Source organism: Lissotriton vulgaris, chromosome 3_1 (genome assembly GCF_964263255.1).
Source record: "Lissotriton vulgaris chromosome 3_1, aLisVul1.2, whole genome shotgun sequence".
NCBI lineage: Eukaryota > Metazoa > Chordata > Amphibia > Caudata > Salamandridae > Lissotriton > Lissotriton vulgaris.
This window is the reverse complement of record NC_141689.1, coordinates 985634531-985657197: the sequence shown is the minus strand read 5'-3', so window position 1 is coordinate 985657197 and position 22667 is coordinate 985634531. Positions and strand designations below refer to the sequence as shown.

The 22667-nt window shown below is 45.9% G+C and overlaps 1 protein-coding gene across 1 annotated transcript in view; it reads left to right on the top strand.

Annotated features, from left to right (window-relative positions):
* LOC147727298 (glycine N-phenylacetyltransferase-like) overlaps positions 1 to 22667 on the top strand; it is a 229721-nt gene that overhangs the window by 89104 nt on the left and 117950 nt on the right. The window contains exon 3 of the mRNA XM_086961353.1: positions 11920 to 12027. Coding sequence (XP_086817479.1) covers positions 11920 to 12027 — 108 coding nt within the window. The remainder of the gene's footprint in view (positions 1 to 11919; positions 12028 to 22667) is intronic.

Sequence of the window (22667 nt, the reverse complement as noted above, 5' to 3'; positions counted from 1 at the left end):
AGCTGGACTCAGGGTAGGGGCACATGTTTTTACACGAAGAGGAGTTTTCCGCCCCAACAGTGGCCAGCTAACTTTTGTGAAGTGTCTGGTAGAGCACTGCATGCCATGTGCAGCAATTTTAGTAGCTTTTAAACAGCCTGAGTTGGAAACTGACTTTTTTTCCCTCAAATCGGATAACTACGTAGGAGACACCAGACTATGAGGTGTGTGAGGCATACATGGAAATTCGACATCCACAAATTACATTTTTGTAGTGGCAATGATTATAAAATCATGTTTGCTCATTCTTCGACACATGATTCAGAGTTCTAGACTAATACGGACAACCACAATAAATGTTCATCCAGTATTGAGATCAGATTCTGGATAGGGCAATCTGTAGGAATATCTTCAAAGGATTAAGAAATTGTAAAAGAAAGTGCATAAATACAGTCATGCCAGTGTGCATATTGCACTTGTCTGCTCAGTGGAGTAATTTCTGTATGGAAGTGGTACCCTCTATTTAGAGGCGCAACTAGAGCCAAATTTCAGGGGGGGTGGGAGGGAGGGCCAAAAAAATATTTCGGGTGGTGGGCTGAATCTTTAATCAATAGGCAGAGTGGAGCTGCAGGGGCTCTTAGAAGGGGTGAAACAACAGCAAGGTCTCATTAACATGCAAATTGTCTTTAAAATACCTGTGAAGTACTCGGGTGCGGCTGTGTTCGTGCCCGGGAGCTGTCTGTCTGAGCCCGGGCTGCCACACACGACGGGGGGGTGGGGGGGGGCTGAAGCCCTTTTAGTCTAATGGGTGTTGCCCGCCTGCCTCTATTACCTACCATTATCAGGCGAGCTATCTCACAGTTCTATGATGTTCATTGCCAGTAGCCTGTCAATATGTATTACACATTTCCCACACTATGAGTATATTTCCAAATTGTATTTCGGCTGCACAGCACGTGCCAAATAAAATAAAACAAACATACTTTAAATCAGAGAGATCAGAGAGCTGTCTCACTGCCTTTTGGGAAGTTTTTTTTTTTTCAAACTAACCAGGTGGTATGGAAGTCTAGTAATTTCAAAATAATGTTCTAACAGTGACTATGTGGGGGGAAATGGCAGAGGCCGATAACCCGCTCTGCTCAAATATAGGGAATTGAAGGCACAAGTTCGAAGCCTAGCAAGGCAGAGGACATTTGAGAAAGGTGAAAATTGTATCACTAAAGTCTGTATCAGTAATGTAGCCTGTAGTGCTTAGAAGTGAGATAAGTGCGGTGTAATGCCCTATGTACCAGTAGTGCTGCCACTGTCTGGGACAAGAAAGGCGGAACTGGAGAATCTGCCCTGGGCCATGGACTGCTACAGGCGGCATCTCGAGAGCTCTCGGATCACATTCCACACCCCTGCAGCCCCGGGCGTGTCGTTTCTAAGCAACATCCATTGAAAGGGCAAAGGGGTCACGAGGAAGCAATCCGGCAGTGCAAGGGGAGGCTAAAGAGAACGTGTGCTGTTTAGCATGCTTCAATACGGTTGCTTTTTAGGCACTGGCACCGTCAACGTGGCACTTTCGGTAATGTAGCCTGTAGTGCTTAGAAGTGGGACAAGTGTGGTGTATTGCCCTACGTACCAGTAGTGCATAGAGTGAGTACAGGGAAAGGGTGGGTGAAGGGAAATGTTGCATTTGTACTTGGTGGGTGGGGGAGGGCTCAACACCAATCCGGAAGGTGAGAGCGCTCTCTTTGAAGCTCCGTGGTGACGTAACAAACAAGCCTTCACCCAAAGGAAACAAGGAGCGTTAGTCAGTGACACCAAAGCCTGCGCTTTCGTAGTTCTTTCCATAAGCACCAATAACATTACACAGTTAGTTTCATATTTTTTGTAGACACGGGGAGATTAATAGGCATCTCTGTTAAAGACATTTAAGTAATGTCCTGAGCTGCCGATTTAATCTCCCTGTGTCTACAAAAACACATGAAACTGTAATTGTGTAATATAACTGATGTTTGTGGAAAGCACTACGAAAATAAAACAAAAAGCCTGCAGAGCCAGCGGGTGCTAATGCGAGCAGCGTGAACAGAGAGAGGACAAGGCTCAGTAGCCAGCTCTGCAGACTTTGGAGATAGGGCTCAGTGTTCGAGCCTCGGCATCTGTTCCACATCCCTTGAATAACTGTCAGCAAATCCTTGCCCTAAAATGCACCAAAAAATAAAAATCATCTATATTGGAGAGCTGATGGGGCCCACACAAAGCACTAATGTGTGAGGGATAGAAAGCACAAGAATAATAAATAACTGGACAGGCAAATAAGAAGTTAACAGAAAGCTTGAGCGCAGGCAGAAACCAGATCTCTGGCAAACCTCAAATTCCCCAGGTTCAAAATGTTAACGAGGCCGGGAAGGGTGGAGCGAGAGAAAAAAACACAAGCGCGTCGGAGACGCAAACAGGGTCTTGAGAGAGGACTACAGTGGGAGTGGAAGCGGGGAGGAAGGAAGGAAGAGTACAAGAAACCTGGTAGGAAAGAAGGAGTGAGGAAGAAGGCAAAGATTGGAGGTGAAAGTCCGGAGGGAAAGAAGTACAACAAGTACAAAAGTAACAGGGTTAATCTTGTAAAACACACTCTCGGCATTGCTGTGTGTGGGGGAGGGTGCGTGGGCGGGAGAACAGCAGCCTTTGATGTCTGGTGGTGTGAGAGACAAATGTTGCTGTGAGAGTGTGAGGCTTCCTGTCAAGTCGGTTGGGGGGGGGGGGCGGGGGAGCAGGGGAGCAAGCTAGTGGGAGGGAACGAGCATATGGGGTGAGAGTGAGGCCAAGCGCGCGCCTGGCGAAGCATCACACTTCAGTAGACAACATGCATTGGGAGGAATCCAAGTTCAAGAGTGTTGTTTCCCCTACAATAGTTCAGAACTATAAATAGCTCGACCTAAAAAGGGAGCTGCCCGCAAGGTTCGAAAAGTACGTAATGTTCCTTTAGTGTTAGGAAGTGAACTGAAGGACAAGTTAGACCGGTTGTGTGAATTGTGGGTTGTAAACCCCATTTTCGCCTCTGAACAGCTTAGTCCTGTCGTACTGGCTAAAAGAAATGGAAAGTTATGCATGTGTGTGGATCTTAGAGATTTGAATGATAGCATCTGGGATGATCGATATCCTTGCCGCGCATTAATGAGATACTAATGACTGTGAGAAATGCTAAGTGTTTTAAACGCTGGACTTATCAAGTGCCTGCCATCAGGTGGGTTTATATTTGGATTCATAACACTTGACCTTGTTATCACAGCTGAGGGTGCTTACCAATTTGGATGCATGCCATTTGGAATAGCCTCTGCAGCATTTGACCAGCATCTTGTTTGCCTCTGGTGCCTGGAGGGCGACCACGACACAAAGACCTGCACCGATTGTCGCGCCATGCACCCAAGGCCTTGAGGGAGCAGTCCTTGAAGCTCCTTACTGCCTGACCAGCAATGCTGCAACGGTCTCGATCCTGAGCAAGAGGAAGGTCCTGGGATCGGTCATGGAGTCCAAGATCTTTGTTGCAGTCCAGGTCATTGGGCCACTCTGGTATATCCCACAAAAAGGGAGAAAAAAGTAAGACGTCAAAACAGTTTGCGACTTCATCTTGTCTGTCGGCGAACAAAACAAGGGAGCGTTGTCATTCGAGGCCTGGCTCCGCAGTTGAGCCGGCTCCTGGGTCGGCTGTGTGCTTCCCTGAGGTTCCGTGAGTTAGAGCGACCCCGTTCAGGGAAACAGCCTTTACTATACAACCGTTAGAATGCATGCCATTACATCGCATGCCGTTGTAACAAAAAAGATGTGCAGCAGTGGAATTAACTCCAACACCTTCCCTACTGTTGCACACACTGAAGTTGGAATAGAAAACAAATCTATTCCAACTTCCAGCGCTCCCCCGAAAGAAAGTCGGGGTAAAGGTTGGCGTTGCAGCGGCATGCGATGTAATAGCATGTGTTGTAATGTCACATACTCCCCCGCTCAACTCCAGGAGTTTTATAAGGTCATCTGCCTCATACTTGAGTGGCCCATCCCTGCCGGTGCGCCTTTAAGCCTGCGGGTTCAGAAGGGGCACCTACTGGTTCCACGCCGGCAGCGCTGGCCTCAGCGTGGGTCAGACCTCTTGGATACATAGATGGAGCTGTACCTGCACTGGTTGTACCACATCAACCTTCTCCGGTGATGGTCCCAATTCCAACGCTTCCAGCGCTTCCCCATTCTGATCCCCAAGTTCAACACAGAGCTGGAGGGGCGTTGTTAGACGCTAAGTCAGCAAGGCAAGAGCCTGAGCCCTATTCCTATGGGCTGGGACTTGGGAAGGTTAGGGAGGGGTCCCTGGACCTTGAGAAATACCAGCCTTTAGATCCACAAATGTACTGATGTGAGGACTTGGCAGGGATAACACTATATAAAGGGGGTCAAGGGGAATATTTAACGACCTAGCATCCCATTCCCCTACTTAACGTCACAAACCAAGGGTATTCTCTCTCCTGGAGTTGTCTGGACAGTTGTGCAGCATGTTTCTCAAAAAGTGGTCGGGACGAAGAGTTTCTGCGAACTCGCAGAAACTGTCCCACAGGGAGATTTTCACGTAGGGCCCGAGGGTGATGACTATTAAGCACAAGCAGTGAAATCCTCGACATGGGTTTTTTGTACAGTTCACTCTCAAGTTTACCACCACTTGGAAAGATTAAAATATCCAAGAATGGCAGCTGTTGTTGGCTGTATTCTACAGTAGGCTGAAACATGTCGACCGTCCTGCACAGCGCCACTTTGTAGTTATTAATTTCCACTACAGGGCGTGGTTTTAATTTTGACACTTAGACAATTCCCATTAAACACATTTTTTGTCTAAGTAGTTAATTTTATTTTCACCTTCACAAGAGCATTGCACTTCATCTTTTCCACTCTCTGAGCATCATCTTGGCTAGAGTTTTCAAGATCCACATCCGCACCGTCACTCGATGGTTTGGGCGGTGTTTGGATTGAGTACCAACTCCCATATGACAATACTCCGCCAATAAGGGTGGTCTGATGGGAATTTCTCAGCCAGATGTGACTCATTATTTGTAGTATGTCGCCTCTTTTTCCTTAGTTTTCTGTACAACAACACACACTTTTGACCGGGTATCTCTACTTTGTGGTTTAGGACTTGGCAGGGGCCACTGGACTGGACACTTCTCCAGATTCTGGCATGCTTTCTCTCTCTGCCATAGCTGCGCAGGAGGGAGCGTCTTTTGGAATGGTGGTGAGAAGGGTGGCTGAGGTCCTGGAACTAACGTCTTGACGGAGATCCTTTAGCTGGGAGAGACCCCCTCAGAACTGCTACTCTCATTCAATGAAGCCCTTACTGATGTTCTACTTGAGACCAGATGAAAGCTCAGCACAGGGCTTCTGTGAACAGAACGATTGCCTGTCACTACCGCCGCAGCCCAGAAGACCCCAATTCTCTCACACAACACCCCACCCCACCCCAGAGAGCTTTGTGGTCCACGCCTCTACCTCCCACTTAAATCCTGAAGTGCATCCTACCGCCCAGACTCCCCGGATAGGGAATCCAAGAGGCTGGACACCTTAGGGAAAGATGTTTTCTTCCTCTAGCCTTTAGTCTTATGAAATTCAGTTGCGCAGGTGCTGCCCATGGTCCTGGAAGAGGCCCGGGCTATACTCTCCCAGGCTATAGCTAACAGGAAAGACGCAGCAAAGTTTATGATCAGATGTGATCCGGATTCCACCGACTCACCTTACGGCGTCACGACTGGCTGAGGACAACTGTCTTTTCAGGGGATGTGCATTATAGACATGCCCTTTGATGTCTCTCGTCTCTTCAGAGACAATGTGGATTCAGATCTTAACCCCTTCCATGCTGATGACGGAACGGTTCCGTCATGAGCATAAGGTGGCCTGTGCTTATAACGGAACCGTTCTGTCATGGTTCCATAGGCCCACTGGAACTTTCAGCACCGGGGGAAAATCTGCGCAGCACAGAAGGGGTTAAAGGACAGCAGGGCTATTGCCAGATCCTTGGGCCTTTCAATGGCCCCTTGCCACCCCCTATCTGCCTTTTCCTCCTTTCGTGGTCAAAAAAGGTGCATCCAACTGTGTCTGTACCCACCCAGCCACAACAACGTGCAAGTTTCCCAGCCTCTGTGGGGCTGAGGTTGCCGTACCCACTGACCTCGTGGGTAGGGCAGCCAGAAGTCAGGTCCGGCATCTGCTGCCTCCAAACCCTTATAGTTTGTCCTCCTTCTCTCATGGGCACCCGATGGGAAGCAGGATACGTCTTTAACATCAGACCAATGGCTTTTTCAAATTGTCCGAAGGGGCTGCTCCCTCCCCTACGTGACTCTCCATGCCACCTTCTTGTGACAGGCTGACGGAGTACCATATTGCCTAAATCCACCAGGAAGTGATGGCTTTCTTGGCCAAGGAAGCCATAGAGAGGGTGCCGGCACCCGAAGTAGGTTATAGTCTCGATTCCTGCTACTTTCTGGTCCCCAAGAAAGATGAAGGCCTTCGTCCCATCCAAGACTTGCACCCTCTCGATTTCTTCCTTAAGAAGGAGAAGTTCAAAATGCTCCCCGGAGAGTTGATGGTTGCTTTGGACATGCAGGATGCATACTTTCACATTCTTGTTTTGCCTGCCCACAGGCGTTACCTGTGGTTCACTGTGAGCCATGAGCACTTTCAGTTTGCCATGCTCCCTTTAATCCTTACCAGTGCCCCTTGGGTGTTCAACGAGGTGATGGTGGTGGCTGTAGCTCTTCTGCGGAGATCAGGGGTGCCACTCTTGGAATGGACAGGCATCTGGGAGAGGTGGAGATCAGAGACCTTTAGTCTGTGGTGGAATCTAGGCTCTACATCAATGTTCTGGAGCTCCAGGCGATCCAGCTGGCATTAAAAACCTTTCTACCCTCCATCAAGTGAAGACGTGCAGGTATTCACGGACAACACCACTGCCATGTGATACTGCAACAAACAGGGTGGGTTAGGGTGGTGGACCCTTTGTCAAGAGGCCCTGCTTTTCTGGTCATGATTGGAACGTTAGGGCATTTCCATGGTAGTTCAAACCCTGGAGGACTTTCTGAATGCCAGGGCGTACAAAGTCAGCCGACGATACCTAGCGAATCACAATCACAAATGGCGGTGCAAGGTCCCTTTCAGCACTGGGGAGACACTTGGTTAAATCTGCTCGCCAGCGCCAAGAACGTGCAATGTCAGCAGTTCTGCGTGCTGGAGTTTCCAGGGCTGCTCTAGCTTGGAGACGCTTTGTTAAGTCGTGAGTGGAGCTCGGGCCTCCTATACGTCCTTCTGCCCATACCACTCCTGCCAAAGAAAGATCAGGAATGACCGAGCCCAAGCCATCCTTGTGACTCCAAACTGGGCTTGAAGAGTTTGGTATCCTTAGCTGGTGAGCATGGCCATCAGTTCTCCGATCAGGCGGCCTCTTCAGGATGATCTTCTGTCACAGCAGCAGGGGAGAGGTCCCCACCGAACCTGTCAACGTTACGCCTTCTTGATTGGAGATTTAGCAGCGACAGTTGACAGCTTTCGACTTTCCTTCTGAAGTCTGAAATTTTATTCTGGCAGCCAGGCGCCACTCCTACAAACTGGTATATGCATTTGTTGGGGAAAGGTTGTGGCATGATGTGCAGAAAAACAGGTTGACCCCTTTCTGCTCCCATTTCTCAGATTCTTCTCTTTATTCTTTCCCTTGCCCAGCAGGACTCTGCTCTGTGCACCTTAAAGTTCTACCTTTCTGCTAAATCAGCCTTTCTGCAGTTGCCTGACCAGCCATCCCTCTTCAACCCCCTTATTATACATAGGTTTTTGAAAGGTTTGCAACATTTGTTTCCTCCTTCTCCCTTCATCATGCATCAGTGAGACCTTAATCTAGTCCTCCCATCCTTGATGTTCGCTTCCATTGAGCCCTTGCAAAACTGTCTTCTCAGGTTCCTTACCATCAAGGTGGCCTTCCTGGTGACAATAACGTTTGCCAGGAGCGGAGTGAGCTTTAGGCTTTGTCATACAAACCTCCATATTTAAACATCATTACAAACTAGCTGGTTCTATGAATCAGAGCTTCCTTTCTGCTGAAAGTCATCACCCCCTTTCACAAAGGCCAGTCTATCAATGTGCGTCCTTTTAATGCCCCACCACATCCCTCTTATAAAGGGGAATGATTCCACCAACTGGACTCAAAAAGAGCATTGTCGTTCTACTTTGACCACAAAAGGAAGAGTTCCGGGTGGACAACCAACTGTTTGCGATGTATATCGGAGCGAAGGAGGGAAAAGCTGTGCAGAGACGGACTATCTCCCTATGGATCATGCTCTGAATTAAAACCTGCTACCCAGTAGCCAAGAAGCAACCCCCAAGGGTACTGGTCCGAAACATCTGCAGGGCAGCAACATGGGCTACTTTGCACACGTTCACAAGGCACTACTGCCTGGACAGTCAGGTCCGTTGGGACGAGCAGGTAGCCTGTTTGATCCTGCAGGACTTTTTGGTATGAAATTGTTTTGCAGAGCCACCTCCGGGGAGGTATTGCTTGGATATCTATTCTAAGGTATGGAATCTGCGGCTAGAAGTCTCTATCAGATGAGTAAGTTACTTACCTTCTCTAACCCCCTATCTGGTAGAGATATGCTATGACTGTATAGGAAACTTAAATATGGCATTTGGGACTTAGCCAATGTTACCATATTTTAGGGGTCAGAGTCCCAATGCACAAAGTAAAAAAAAAACCAGCAGCATCAGTTAAAAAAACAAATGGGGGTGACATTGCGAAAAGGGGTACCTTTCCACATTCCCAACAAGCATCACATCACACATGCTTAGTAATGGTGGGATGACCTTATGTATCTCATTCATTGACGATAATAGCTTCGATTTGGATTGTCCGTACACAAACCATTGCTGTTAGAAGTGGCGTTTCTAGTTGTCACAGTATGCACCTTGTACAAGAAGGAACCACCACTTTAGTCAGGGTAAGCTAGACACAGTAAAAGATAACCTGTGGTTACCCTCTGGTACCTTGGCACAAAGCAGTCAGGCTTATCAAAAGAAGCAATGTGTAAAGTATTTGTGCAACACACTCACTCGGTACCACAAACACCACAGAAAAAACTCCACTCATGGTTAAAAAAATAGTTTTATATTCTTATGAGTCAAACAAGACCAAATCGGCAAAAATGCAATAAGTTGAACTGGAGATATAATTTTTTAAAGAAGATTCCAAAAATAGTGCTTTGAAGTCAATAGCTCTATACGGTTACTTGAGGTGGTGCTAGACGGGGACAACTCCAAAGTTCGGACCGGCTACAAGTCTCACGCAGGTCCCGCTGACAAAGTACCTTGGATGGAGCAAGCGTTGACGTCAAAGACTCAATGCAAAGAGCTGGGGAGGCAATGTGTCATCGAACCTCGCAGCCGGGTCGCTCAGCATCATCGAGCCGTGCAGAGATGTCCTCAGAGCGGCATTGCGTCGTAGTTGGAGGGCACTGCATCGGTTTCGATCAGTGCAAAGTTGGTACTGCGTCGATTTTGAAGCAGAATAGCTGTAGAGCACACTTCTAATGTCCAGACCTGGATTGGCATCTAAGGCAGGGTAGGACTCACAGATGGCAGAGCCCAGCAGCAGGGTTGTAGGAAGGGTTTGATGGCCCTGAGACATCATAAACAGGGGGCAAGCTACAAAACCCTTGGAGTCACTCTGAATTCAAGTGAGATCGGTCCAGTCCTTGTCCTCATCAGGGCAGAAATAGGCTGGCAGCTGGGCTGCTCAGCAAAGCAGAACAAAGTGCTTTCAGAGCAGCAGTCAGGCAAAGTGGCAACCCTTGTAGCACAGTAGGCTTTATTTATTTTAGTTCGTCACAGGTCCAGTAGTGTACTGTTTTAGTAGGGTCAGAGCCTCAGTTCTTATACCCAAATGTGCCTTTGAAATGTGGGTGACTTTAAAGCAAACCCTTAAAGTGCACAGATCCCTTTCATCTCAGCCTGTTGTTCCAGGCTATCTCTGGGGGTGTAATCAGCCCTTTGTGTGGGACACAAGACACTGCCTATTCAGGTGTATCCACCCCCCCCCTCTTCTTTCTCCCTAGGAAGAGCTATCAGAATGTAGACGAATGCAGATGAGTTGTGTCTCTCACACACCCTTCTTGTGCAGCTGTCACCCATACCAGACATGTATTGGAGACAGGCTGCAAGGCATGAAGAGCAGTAAGAGCATAGAAATGTCCACTTTATAAAAATGGCATTTCTAAAAGAGTAATGTTAAATACACATTTACCAGTAAAGAGGTTTTATCATTACCATTCCAAAGATCTGAAACATGATGAGCTATTCCTTTCTGATCAGGAATTGCAACTTTTAGGTGTTTTGGGCAATTCCCAGTGCTAGCCTATGAGAGAAGTAGGCCTCACAGTAGTGAAAAAAGAATTTAGCTATTTGTCACTACCTGAGCATGTAAAACTTAAAAGTATATGTCCTACCTTTTAGTTACACAGCACTCTGTTCTTAGGGTTACCTAGGGCCTACCTTAGGGGTGACATAAGTAATAAAAGGGCAGTTTAAGGCTTGGCAAGTGGTTTTAAAAGCCAAGTCAAAGTGGCTGTAAACTATACACACAGGCCTTGCAATGGAAGGCCCAAAACAGATTAGAAAGACTTAATTACAAAAGAATGATCAGTACCCACCATTAGTCATGTAAGGTATATATGTATCACAGAAGGTTCCAATTACACAATGCTCAAACTCCATTGAAGTTTTTCTTAAAAAGGAACTTTTTAGAAAATTGGTTCTGCCACATTATGCTGCTTGTGGGATACCATACTCACGGGTTTCGATGGCAACACATGCTTGGATATATTAATATACAGACAATGGCATGATTGAATGGATCGTGTGATTGAGGAACACAAAGACAAGATACCATACTACTATCAGCCATAGGCATTTGTTAAAAGACAGTTCTTACACCTTGAAATGGTTACGTTTGGAAGCACGCTGTGACGTTGGAGGTCTACCAATAACTGTAGCCAACATAAATGCCAATATATTCCAAAGCCCTGAAGAAGTCTCTGTTAAGAGACGAATCATGGTGGCTACATTGAGATTTAAGGAAGAAAAGTTTTATTTGAAAAGAACAAGAAGAAAGTGAATAAAGCAATCCCTTTTAAGAAAAACATCAATGGAGCCTGTGCACTATTTAATTTAAACCTTATGTGATACACATATACCTTTTATAACTAATGGTGAGTGCTGATCATTCTTTTGTAATTAATTCATGGAGTTTTTGCTCCTGTTTGGAAGTTGAAGGGCTGAACTTCCAGATCTGTGTACCACCTTTATTTGTACTAAAATAAGTCCACTAATAGTGATAAGTGCGAATTCAGTTGCCTCAGCCTTGTTTTGTAATTCAGGGTTGAAAGGCTACTTATGTAGGTGGCACAAGTAGTGCTGCAGGCCCACTAGTAGCATTTCGGTTAGAGGTCCTGGGTATATGGTATACCACTTTACAAGGGACTTAGAAATAAACTAAATATGCCAATTAAATACACACCAATACACCATGTTTAGGGGACAGGCACACGGTCTGTGGCACTGGTCAGCAGTGGCAAAGTGCTCAGAGTTCCTAGGCCAACAAAAAGATACACCAAAAAGTAGAGGTAGCAGGCAAAATGTTTAGGGGAATGCCACCCCAGTGATGATAGGTCTAACAATTGCATTCTGGTGTTTGTGCTTCAAATCATAAGAATATTAGTGAGATCACTTAATGAGATCTTTCTTCAGAGACAGCAGAATCGATTGTGTAGTTAAATGGAGGGAATTAATGGAAACGTATGTTATTTTTACATGGAAATACACACTCCCCCTTTTTAATTGTTATAGCTTCCTCTCTTGCAGTACTGCTCTACCTTTTTACGTTTTCTTTCGCAGGTTTACGGTACGCTATTCCACATCAACCGTGGGAACCCATTCAACTTGGAACTACTGGTGGATTCCTGGCCTGATTTCCAGACTGTGATCACTCGACCGCCGCGACAGGCAAGGCACAGCTTTGTATACGTACATGGCCTCTTAGGTTGCTTCTAATGAAGAGAATATCAATTCACATAAGTAAAGCTAAGAGGCAGCGCTGTTTCACAGATATTGTTGTATCTTTTAAAAATGAGTATTAAAAACACAGAGGCAGATTTGCAGATTGTTAAAGGAGTCACCCCTAATGTTCATCTGTTGATGGTCAACAACGGACTATAAGGTACAAATGAGGATCAAGGATAGCTCTTATGGAGGATCATACTGCATCTAAAGTAAGCCATACATTAAACAGCTATGTTGCTGCTGAGTACCAAGTAGACCTATTTTATTGGTCATTTTACAATTCCCACTCTTTTTTAGGTCTCGCCTTTAGAAGATGAGCTTTAAAAATTGCTCCGCTCTTTTCAGGAACTCGTGCTTGTGCTGGCATCCACCTTGCGGGAGCGAGCAGCGGCACGCCACGTTAATTGAAAACAGATGGCTGGCGCTGCTCTCTCCCGCAAGGTGGATCCCAGCACAAGCACGAGTGCTTAAAAAGAGCTGTTTGCATTTGCCTGCTCGTGGCCGGTGTCTATCTTCACAATGCTCTCACCCCCCTCACGTTCTCCGTAGCACAGCTGCAGAAGTCACCTTCTTCGGGGAGCTGCGTGTGTTTATTCTTTTCGTTTTTTTTCCTCTCACAAGTCCAAGCATTAGCTGTTTTGGGCACCATGCTCTTGCACTCCTCTGGGTTCATGGCGAGTGACGCTCAGATGTAGCAAAAAATGTAGCACGTGCAGAGATGAGCACATAATAACAGGTGCAGACCCTTTCAACGCGCATGTCCTTACTATCTGCTTTTTACTCTTTCGAGAACTAAATAGTAATCTTAGACCGAGTCATGGCTCAGAGTCTGTATCAAGTATGCAGTGACACCCACTTATTGTGTTTGCTTCCGACTAGCAGGTTATGCTCTGTACAATTGCGCGTAAACAACTTGTGTGAAAGAGAGACAGATGAAATTGTTGTTATTTTACTAGTGTGTCTGAGATATACTGTCCGGATGTGGGGGTTTTGTGCATGCGCGTGCATGTGTATGTGTGCATGCACTTGTATGGCGTGTACGAGGCCATGTCTGAACTGGGGTGGTGTGGAGTGCAAAAAAACGATGGATTTAGGCCCAGATCTCTCTACTGGGGTGAATGTATGACATTGTTCTGCATTCTGTCCATCAATTGTTGTTTTTGCATTTGTCACCCCGAGTGGGATGGGTATGCTCAGACGTGAGTCCCATGCTCTCCACACCACTGGAGTCAAGCTATCCTGGCTGAAGACGGCTGATAGCCAGAAACTGGTCCTAGGCTGCTTGATTCCGTTCCAGGAAAGACATGGCTTGGCAGTTCGGGCTGGACTGTTCCCATGAGGCACAGGGTCAAGGCTGATTTGCATATGGCCATGTCTGAACTGGGGTGGTGTGGAGTGCAAAAAAACGATGGATTTAGGCCGAGATCTCTGTACTGGGGTGAATGTATGACATTGTTCTGCATTCTGTCCATCAATTGTTGTTTTTGCATTTGTCACCCCGAGTGGGATGGGTATGCTCAGGCGTGAGTCCCATGCTCTCCACACCACTGGAGTCAAGCTGTCCTGGCTGAAGACAGCTGATAGCCAGAAACCGGTCCTAGGATGCTTGATTCCGGTCCTAGAAAGACATGGCTTGGCAGTTCGGGCTATACTGTTCCCATGAGGCACAGAGTCAAGGCTGATTTGCATATGGCCATGTCTGAACTGGGGTGGTGTGGAGTGCAAAAAAACGATGGATTTAGGCCCAGTTCTCTGTACTGGGGTGAATGTATGACATTGTTCTGCATTCTGTCCATCAATTGTTGTTTTTGCATTTGTCACCCCGAGTGGGATGGGTATGCACAGACGTGAGTCCCATGCTCTCCACACCACTGGAGTCAAGCTGTCCTGGCTGAAGACAGCTGATAGCCAGAAACCGGTTCTAGGATGCTTGATTCCGGTCCTAGAAAGACATGGCTTGGCAGTTCGGGCTATACTTGTTCCCATGAGGCACAGAGTCAAGGCTGATTTGCATATGGCCATGTCTGAACTGGGGTGGTGTGGAGTGCAAAAAAACGATAGATTTAGGCCCAGATCTCTGTACTGGGGTGAATGTATGACATTGTTCTGCATTCTGTCCATCAATTGTTGTTTTTGCATTTGTCACCCCGAGTGGGATGGGTATGCACAGATGTGAGTCCCATGCTCTCCACACCACTGGAGTCAAGCTATACTGGCTGAAGACAGCTGATAGCCAGAAACCGGTCCTAGGATGTTTGATTCAGGTCCAGGAAAGACATGGCTTGGCAGTTCGGGCTGAACTGTTCACATGAGGCACAGGGTCAAGGCTGATTTGCATATTTCCATATCTGAACTGGGGTGGTGTGGAGTGCAAAAAAAAGATGGATTTAGGCCCAGATCTCTGTACTGGGGTGAATGTATGACATTGTTCTGCGTTCTGTCCATCAATTGTTGTTTTGTGTACGAGGAAGATGTCATTGTAGCTGCTACAATATTGGGGAGATGATGTGTTGGTAGCAATGTCTGTGACTGTACTATTATGCATTTTTGTCTGCGTGAAATATCGTGTGTGTGTTTCTGTGTTTGGTTGTGTATTTGTGCATGTGTTTGTGTACCCGCATGGTTATTTAGTGGTTTCTCGCTTGCAATACTTTGAATTCTAGAGCTTCCTCTGCATATATTTGAGTCTATCTGTTTTCCAGTCTCTCTTACTACTTCCCTCTCCCACATGGGCATTTACTGGCAGGTCCGCTGTTCTCTCATACAGACCTTCTCTTTCTCTTCTTCTAATTCTTTCACTCTATTTCCCACACTGTTCATCCTTCTCTTTCACAACCTCCTCGAAGGGTGCTGAAGCTGTCTCCGTTTACTGTTACTCTGCTAAGCTGTGTCTTTCACCCTCACTCACGTCAGGGGTCAGATCTCGTCCGTGTCTTTCCCCATCTCAGTCCACGCACACACCGTGAGGGTGAGCACACTACACAGAAACACGCGGATCAATGAACATGAGCGTAAGAGATACATTCCAGTGTTACACCTCTACAATACCCCTGTGTTCACTGTTTGGGACCTAAAGTCATGTGCAGCCTTCCTCCCACTTACACGCATGCAAGTTTGTATTTCTAATGTGCTTCTGTTGTGATCGTTTGGTAATGTCTCTGGTAAAGCGCTTTGTAAAATCACAAAAATAAATAAATGAAATAGAGATGCCGCAGCTGTTGCGGGTTGACACGTGCTTACATCCTCCCTGTATGCAGCGTATGGCCCATTTTAAAAATGTATTACAAAGAACAGTGGTCCCTAGTATTTCAGGGATCTGGAAAATGATAAGCACCATTGCACACATATTTTAACACTTCAAATACATATGGTGTTAAATGACACATTAACACCATATGTGTTTGAAGTGTTAAAATATGTGTGCAATGGTGTTTTGAGACATAATTAAGTCTGTTCACTGAAATACTAGTACACAGACCGCCTTGTTCGTTTCTGACCAAATTATTTTGTCCTGTTCCTTTGTGGGTTACGGGTCGTACCTATTGTGTAAAAAAATCTTTGTTATTTTTTATGCCACAAAATAAAAATCCTGTCCGGCTGGACAAAGGACATACTTACTATTAAGTGTATGCTTATCATTTTCCAGATCCCTGAAATACTAGGGACCACTGTTCTTTGTAATACGTTACCGCCCAAGGTCCCTAGTATAATACCTTTGGGATCCCTTGTTTCTTTGTAAAAACATTTTAAACATGTAGCACTGTTCTGGGGGCACTTGATGCGTGTGATTAACGACGTTTGTGTAGATTTGAACAAGGTGAATCCTATTGGTATTGCTGGTTTCATTTGCTTTGCGTTGTAGGGTTTCTCACTTAACTAGTAATTGCTTTATCTGTGCAGTTGACTGGTTTGCTTTCCTGATGCTCACTCTCTCCTTCTGCGCTCTGCTGTTCTAGCCTGGTGTGGCCTGAAGTGAAATGCGGCACTGGCTACTGCCTTTGTTCTTTTTCACATGGTGCCTGAGACCAATAGCAGGAGCAGTGACTTGCTTGCAAGTGATCTAATCTCAGTGAGGTGTCAATCTAGCCCCCTGGTGTGAAAAGCTAGCTCTGTTGTGCCCACCCCTGTCTTGGAAACACAAGAGGAGGAAAACACTTAATCAGAGGTACACAAGGGGGACTGTGCTGCAAACACTCCTAGAATCTGTATTTTTTATTTTTTTTGGGAATGATTTTGTATTTTTACTTACGGGCCCACTTTTGCAAGCTTCCCTTAGCTTCTCCTAGACCACTGCAAGCTACCGACACTGCTCCCAATGTCGCAAGCTTTCACACATTCCTCACGTCTGTAAGCTTCCCTTGGCATCCCCATCACCACTGCAAGCTACCCGACACTGCTCCCAATGCCATGAGCTTCTACACATTCTAATTTTGGCTTAATATAATTGAACCACTCAGGATAATGTGCTGCATGGCTAAACACTTATAAGGTCCCAAAGGCGAGACCTATTGGCTATGCCATTGCTTGTTTGTTCTAGCTATAGTAATGCAATGTAGGGACGCGCACATAGCAAGAACTGCATAGCCTATGCTATCTAGACACGCGGTATTGCAGCAATATTGAGCATGATCTTTAATGCACTTCGCCACTTTGCTACTAACTGCTTGGATGCCCAGATATTTAAAGGCCTCTTCCGTTATTCGTAAAGGACAATCCGCGGGCAGCACTGGCGGCGGACCGACCAGCACATAGAGTACATTTATTTTTAAGAAATTACCTCTGCCAATAATGGACAGGTGCAGGCTGTTAACTCTCACAAGATCTTTCTTGATATTCTTAATTAGTGGTTCGTAATTCAAGATGTTAATATTTTCAATCTTTGTGCTTAAGCATACCCCAAGGTGGGTAGCCTTTTCTGTTTTCCTGGGATCATCATGATCGATATTATCAGTGTATGAAATGATCGTCTTATCTTTGTTGAGGGAATATCCGGAATTTTGTCCAAATAGCTAGGTGATTATCTCTATTTCTAGAATAGCCTCAGCGGGGTTCGGTGTTAATACTGCCACATCATCAGCGTAAGCTAATATTTTGGTCTCATACACCCCAACAGTAACCGGTTTTATTTTCTGTGTCTGTAGCAATTTAATGATCAGAGGATTGATATACAAAGCAAACCATATCGGGAAACAGGGACATCCCTGTCTCGTTCCTCTCGATATAATAATAGCACGAGATTCTATACCCATTAGTTGAAGCCTAGCTGTTGGCTGTTGTTACATGGCTCTGATCGATAATTCTTGCACGCCCCAAAGAAACTCCCAAGACACCTGATCAAAAGCTGTCTCGGCATCAAGGAGGATCATTGACATCCGGCCCCCTGTCCTGGACATGATATCAAACAGTGAGATGACTCTACGGGTATGATCCAATGAACCCTTACCAGGGACAAAACCATGTTGCCAGGGGGAGACCAGATGTTCAATGACCCTCCTGAGCCGATTAGCCAGGACTTTTGCTTAAAGCATGGAGTCGGAATTAATCAGGGAGATAGGTCGGTATGATGATGGATTAACAGGTTTGCCCTTTTTGGAGAAAATGATTATATTTGTCTCCTTTTAAGACTCTGGAGGCTTGCCACTCAGCTGTATACCGATAAACAGATCCAATAAATAAGGTATTATTTGTGCCCCTAGTATTTTATAAAGTTCTAGGGGGATTTTATCGGGCCAGCAGCTTTCCCAGAGGCCAAGCCCGTCAGGGCTAATTGCAGCTCTGTAATACTAATCTCTTTTTTCAGGTCCTCTCTGGTTGTAGTATCTAGAATCTTACTCCATCCAGTATCTAGTGTAAAGTCCCTTAAAAATTTCATAATTTCATCTGAATCAGCGAAGATATCACTTTGATATAGCTTTTGATAGTATTGTTGAAATATTTCAATAATATCCACTGGATTTGTGTATTCCTGACCGTCTATTTTAATAGAGGTTATTGTATTGTATGAGATCTTCTGCCGAGTGGGTAAAGCCAACTGCTTACCCACCCTCTCTCCATTTTCATAGATACTGCTTTGGTGCGATTGAAAAGTCTCTGCTGCTTTCTGGGTCAGCCAGCTATTTAGTTCTGTTTTTAAGCATAGTATATCCCCCCATCTTCTCCCAGAGCTATTGATGATACATGTTCTTCTTCAGCTCTGGACAAATCTTGCAACAATAGATGGTTTTCCCTATCAAGCTTTTTTTTTTTGTTGCCAAATAGCTGATTGTTTCCCTCTAAGGGCAGCTTTAAAACAGTCCCAGACAACCCCCCTAGATGCACTGTAGCGATTCATATCGAAATAACTTTGAGCCCAGTCTTTTATAAATTTTATATAGTCTCTATTTACCAGAAACTTCCTATCAAAGGTCCAGTTTGTGCGGTGTCTGGTAATGTTGGTTAAATGTATTGTCAGAATTAGGGAGTTATGGTCCGAAATTATTTTAGGGCATTTTATAACTCCTGCTTGGTCAGCTAAATCACTTGTCAATAATATATAGTCTATTCTGACATATTTATTATGAGGGTGTGAAAAATAAGTATACCCAGGATCAGGTTGATTTTTTGCATCCCAAACATCAACCAGATCATAGCTTTCTCTGAGTTGACTAATAGCTCTATATACCTTGGTTTCCGGCCTAAGTATCTATCTTGAGTTTGTTTCCTAAGCACAGACCCCAAGGAGATATTAAAGTCTCCACAGAAAACTAACGATCTTGGCCACGAGGCGAGCTCTACATCAAGATCAGCAAATATTTGAGGGTCATCTTGGTTCGAACCATAGACTGAGCAAATAGATACACCCGATGTCAGTTCTATAATAACCCATCTCCCAAGGGTATCTACTGCCTTACGTATAGCTAGTCCTAGGGATATTTTGGCTAGAATAGCTACCCCACGAGTATTTGATTTTTGTGTTGTACAAGCAAGGATATTATAGCTTCTGACCCTTAAAAGATCTTTCTTATTCCACGGCAAATGTGTCTCTTGAAGACAGACTATATCCGAAGATTTTTGTTGTATTATTTTAGCTAAACAAGCCCTCTTGCTTCTATCATTTAGGCCCCCACATTCCACGAGCAAATTGTAATCTTCCCCATTACAGTTTGTTAGTTGATTTCGAGGAACATACTAACCTATTCTCAAAGCCTTGACAAGCTTTTAAAATATCTCATACCTTTTGTTTCTCATTTATCAGTAATACCAATTTGATTATATCAATTACTAAAGCAGTATTATTATTGGAGTTGCTTTTTTTTATTTTAGTCCCCTGCCCCCACCCACTCCAGCAAAAACCCCCACGCCCCACCCACCAGCACCCAATGTGAGGCGTACAGACTCCAATAGAGTCTGTTAATGATGAGCATGCAACACATAACCAGAGCTCAATCATTACATAATAACGCCAATGCTGAGCTCCAAAATCAGCCTTACTTTCATTTTTCAGGTTTTTTTCGTTCTCATTATGAAAGTATTCATGGACAAAAACCATTGCTAGACCAAACCTAACTTAGCCCATCGAGGTATTCTTTGGCCTTAATTTCGGAGGGAAAAAAATTAGTTTGCCCCCCAAAATCACTTTTAGCCGAGCAGGGTTGTTAAGATAAGCTTGTGCTTTCTTGTCTTGGAACAGCTTGATTAATTGGCGCAGCCTCCACGCCTTTCGACGGTGGAGTGACAAAAATCTGGCCGCACAAAGTAGGAAACACCATTTCTGGTTCGTTTAGACTCGGGTCTGGCCTTTTCGAAGACCGCCTGGCGGAGCAAAAAATTGGCAAAAAATACAAGAATGGCACGGGGGTAAGCCCCAGGTTTCGCTGGTTGTTTTAGAGTGAAGGGCTTGCGGTGGGCACGCTGGACTTCTGAAGCCCAATCCCACCCAGAAAGGTCTGGCATAGAGGCACGAAAAAGTTCACCATAAAGGAGTGAACGTCTCCCCCCTGTACCCCCTCAGGGACCCCCAAAATGTGAAGATTGTTCCTACGCTGGTGGCTTTCGAACTCTTCCATCTTCCATCTAACATCTGCCAGCTCCCCTTCATGAGAGCCAGTCTGTTCCTGATTCACCGCGATCTCTGTTTCGTTAGAAACAATCCTTGATTCTAAATCAGTCAGTCGTTCTCCAAATGCACTGCAAGTCCTGGTTAATTTGCGCACAACCCTTTGAACATTACGTAAGGCTGCTTGAGCTTTGCGCCCATCCTGGGATGTTTCCTCGTGATGTGCTGCGATAGCCTGGAGAATAGTACACAGGGTTGGAGCAGCTTGGTCTGAATATACTGGATGATCAGGTTGCTGTTCAGAATTTTACACGCAAAGGGGATTAGTCGGGGTATAATCCCATGCCAGGTCCTTTGTACCATGGCTATTCTTTCTCTTTTTCAAAGCGGGTTTTTAGTTTAGGCCCGGAGTCTTCATTTTTTTTTTCCTCGCTTCCACTCTCATAGGTCGTACAGGAAGCAGTATCATTGGACCACTCTGCACCATCTGAGAGGGAAAAGAAGTCACTAGGATCCAACTCTGTGTCTGGGTCAGCGCTGTTTTCATTATTCTCATTAGTGTGACCTATATTTAGCACCTTATTAGGATCATCCATGTATATCTGTGATACTTGGGGTACATGAGCTGGATTAGCTGGATTACCTAGCTGAGTTGGCTGAGCAACCCCACCGGATTTAGCCTCAGTATCGGTATCTGAGCGTACTGTCTCACCAGACTTGCCGGTATCAGTGTCTATTAACAGGGGGGTTAGCGGTATACGCATACCTTCGTTGCCGCAAAGATCAGCTTCAGGCTGGTCCCTCATACTCCGATCAGGCGTTGGCACCAGACTGCTGTTTTCTCCAGTCCCCGCAAGCATTACAGGTACAGTATAGTGCTTGCCATGACAGCACCCCTGTACTCGTCTCCAGTAGAAACCGTTACAGCAGCCCCCGTGTCATTGACGATACGAGCTTTGCTCTTCCCTTCCTGGCCCGGAAGCACTCTCGCCAGGGTTTTCCGCAGTAAGTCAGCTACTGTGGGACCTAATCCCCTTCTGTGTGGTAGCGCTTCCGCGCTTCGGCGTCTTGAAGGTCAGAGCGGTGGCACCCCGTACTTCTTCCGTTCTGCCACTTGTCTTGTCCCCAGGCTCAGTGATCTCACATTGTGCCAGCCTTGCTGCCCTTGCCTTGGCCGCTGCCACCTTAGGCGCCATGAGAACGCCGGCATCAGCGCAAGTACAAGTACCGGACCAGGGTAAACTCCGATTCCGCTTTCAATTTAGGAAATCCCTTCCACAGATAGCGCAGATCGGCGAATCCAATTATGGTTCCTAGTGTCAATAGTTGATTTCTGACTGGCTTATCCTCTTCACAGCAGGTTTCCGTAATCATTTCTTAATTTGGTATGGCTTTTAGCTCAGCATAACTAGGTCATATTTCTTAAAGAACTCCGGTCAGTGTGCACTGCGGTCTCACACAACCGCCATCTTGCCTCCTCAAAATGAATGTGTTGAAACAGCTCAAAGATTCTGAAAGCAATACAACAGTTGTCTCCATTTTCCATAGCAGCCAGTGCAACAGTTGGGATACAAAAAGTGGCAGAATGCCTCTTTCTTATCCATCGCCCTACCCTCAACCAAGGGCATCTGGGGCATACCTTAGTGGCAACTTCCCCTCCATCACACAGAGGCATGGGCAATATCCGCAGTTCATACCAACAGAGACACCAGGGCACCGCATAGCACACCGGTCCTACCAAGGGTACCTGACACCAAGAATATTTCCCAAAATGTTCAACTCCAGGCATCCTGGGAAAGCGCAGAAAAGTACAGGACCACCACTAGGTCAGTACCCCCTCCTGCCTGCCCTAAGCCCACACAAATTAACATCCCTCAAAGGTATAAATGCAGTAAAATTAATCTATATTTTTGGGTAGGGCCCTTTTTCTGCTGCAAGAAAATCTGCCACAGTGTGAAGAGGTCACTGCCGATCTAGCACTCCCACTTAAAATTGTGCAATTGCTGAATGCAAGGCTTGTGGCCCCCGGATGACAAATGCACCACATTCCTATGGGACAGAACTCTATCTCCTAGGACACCATTTTATGGATTCTTCGAGGCACGCCCCTGGCCTCAGCTTACCCATCTAGCACTTGTTCGCTGGCTGACTATCCCAGCCCTTAAAAACTGTAGGCTATACCAACCTTAATGTTTGGCAACAGACCACCCCTGATGCATCGTCTGATCCACTCTGGCACTAAAAGTATTCCACCAATCTCAGTGTACTCTATAACCAACGGATGGATCTCACCACTGGCGTGTTGCTCTTCCTTCCTGAACCCGCAGACTATTCCTTGCCCTATGGTACCAATAGCTGAGCCAACAAGTAGCCCCATATTTTGCGACTTACACTTTTACTGAGTGATACCGCACCTTGCAGCACGAACTGCTTTGCAGAACTGACCCAGGAAAGATCTCCAACAGATCAGAGTTCACATTCGAGGGGTTGGCTCACCACATTACTGTAGTGCCTCCATAGGTCTCAACTCCCCCACCCCCCCCCATCT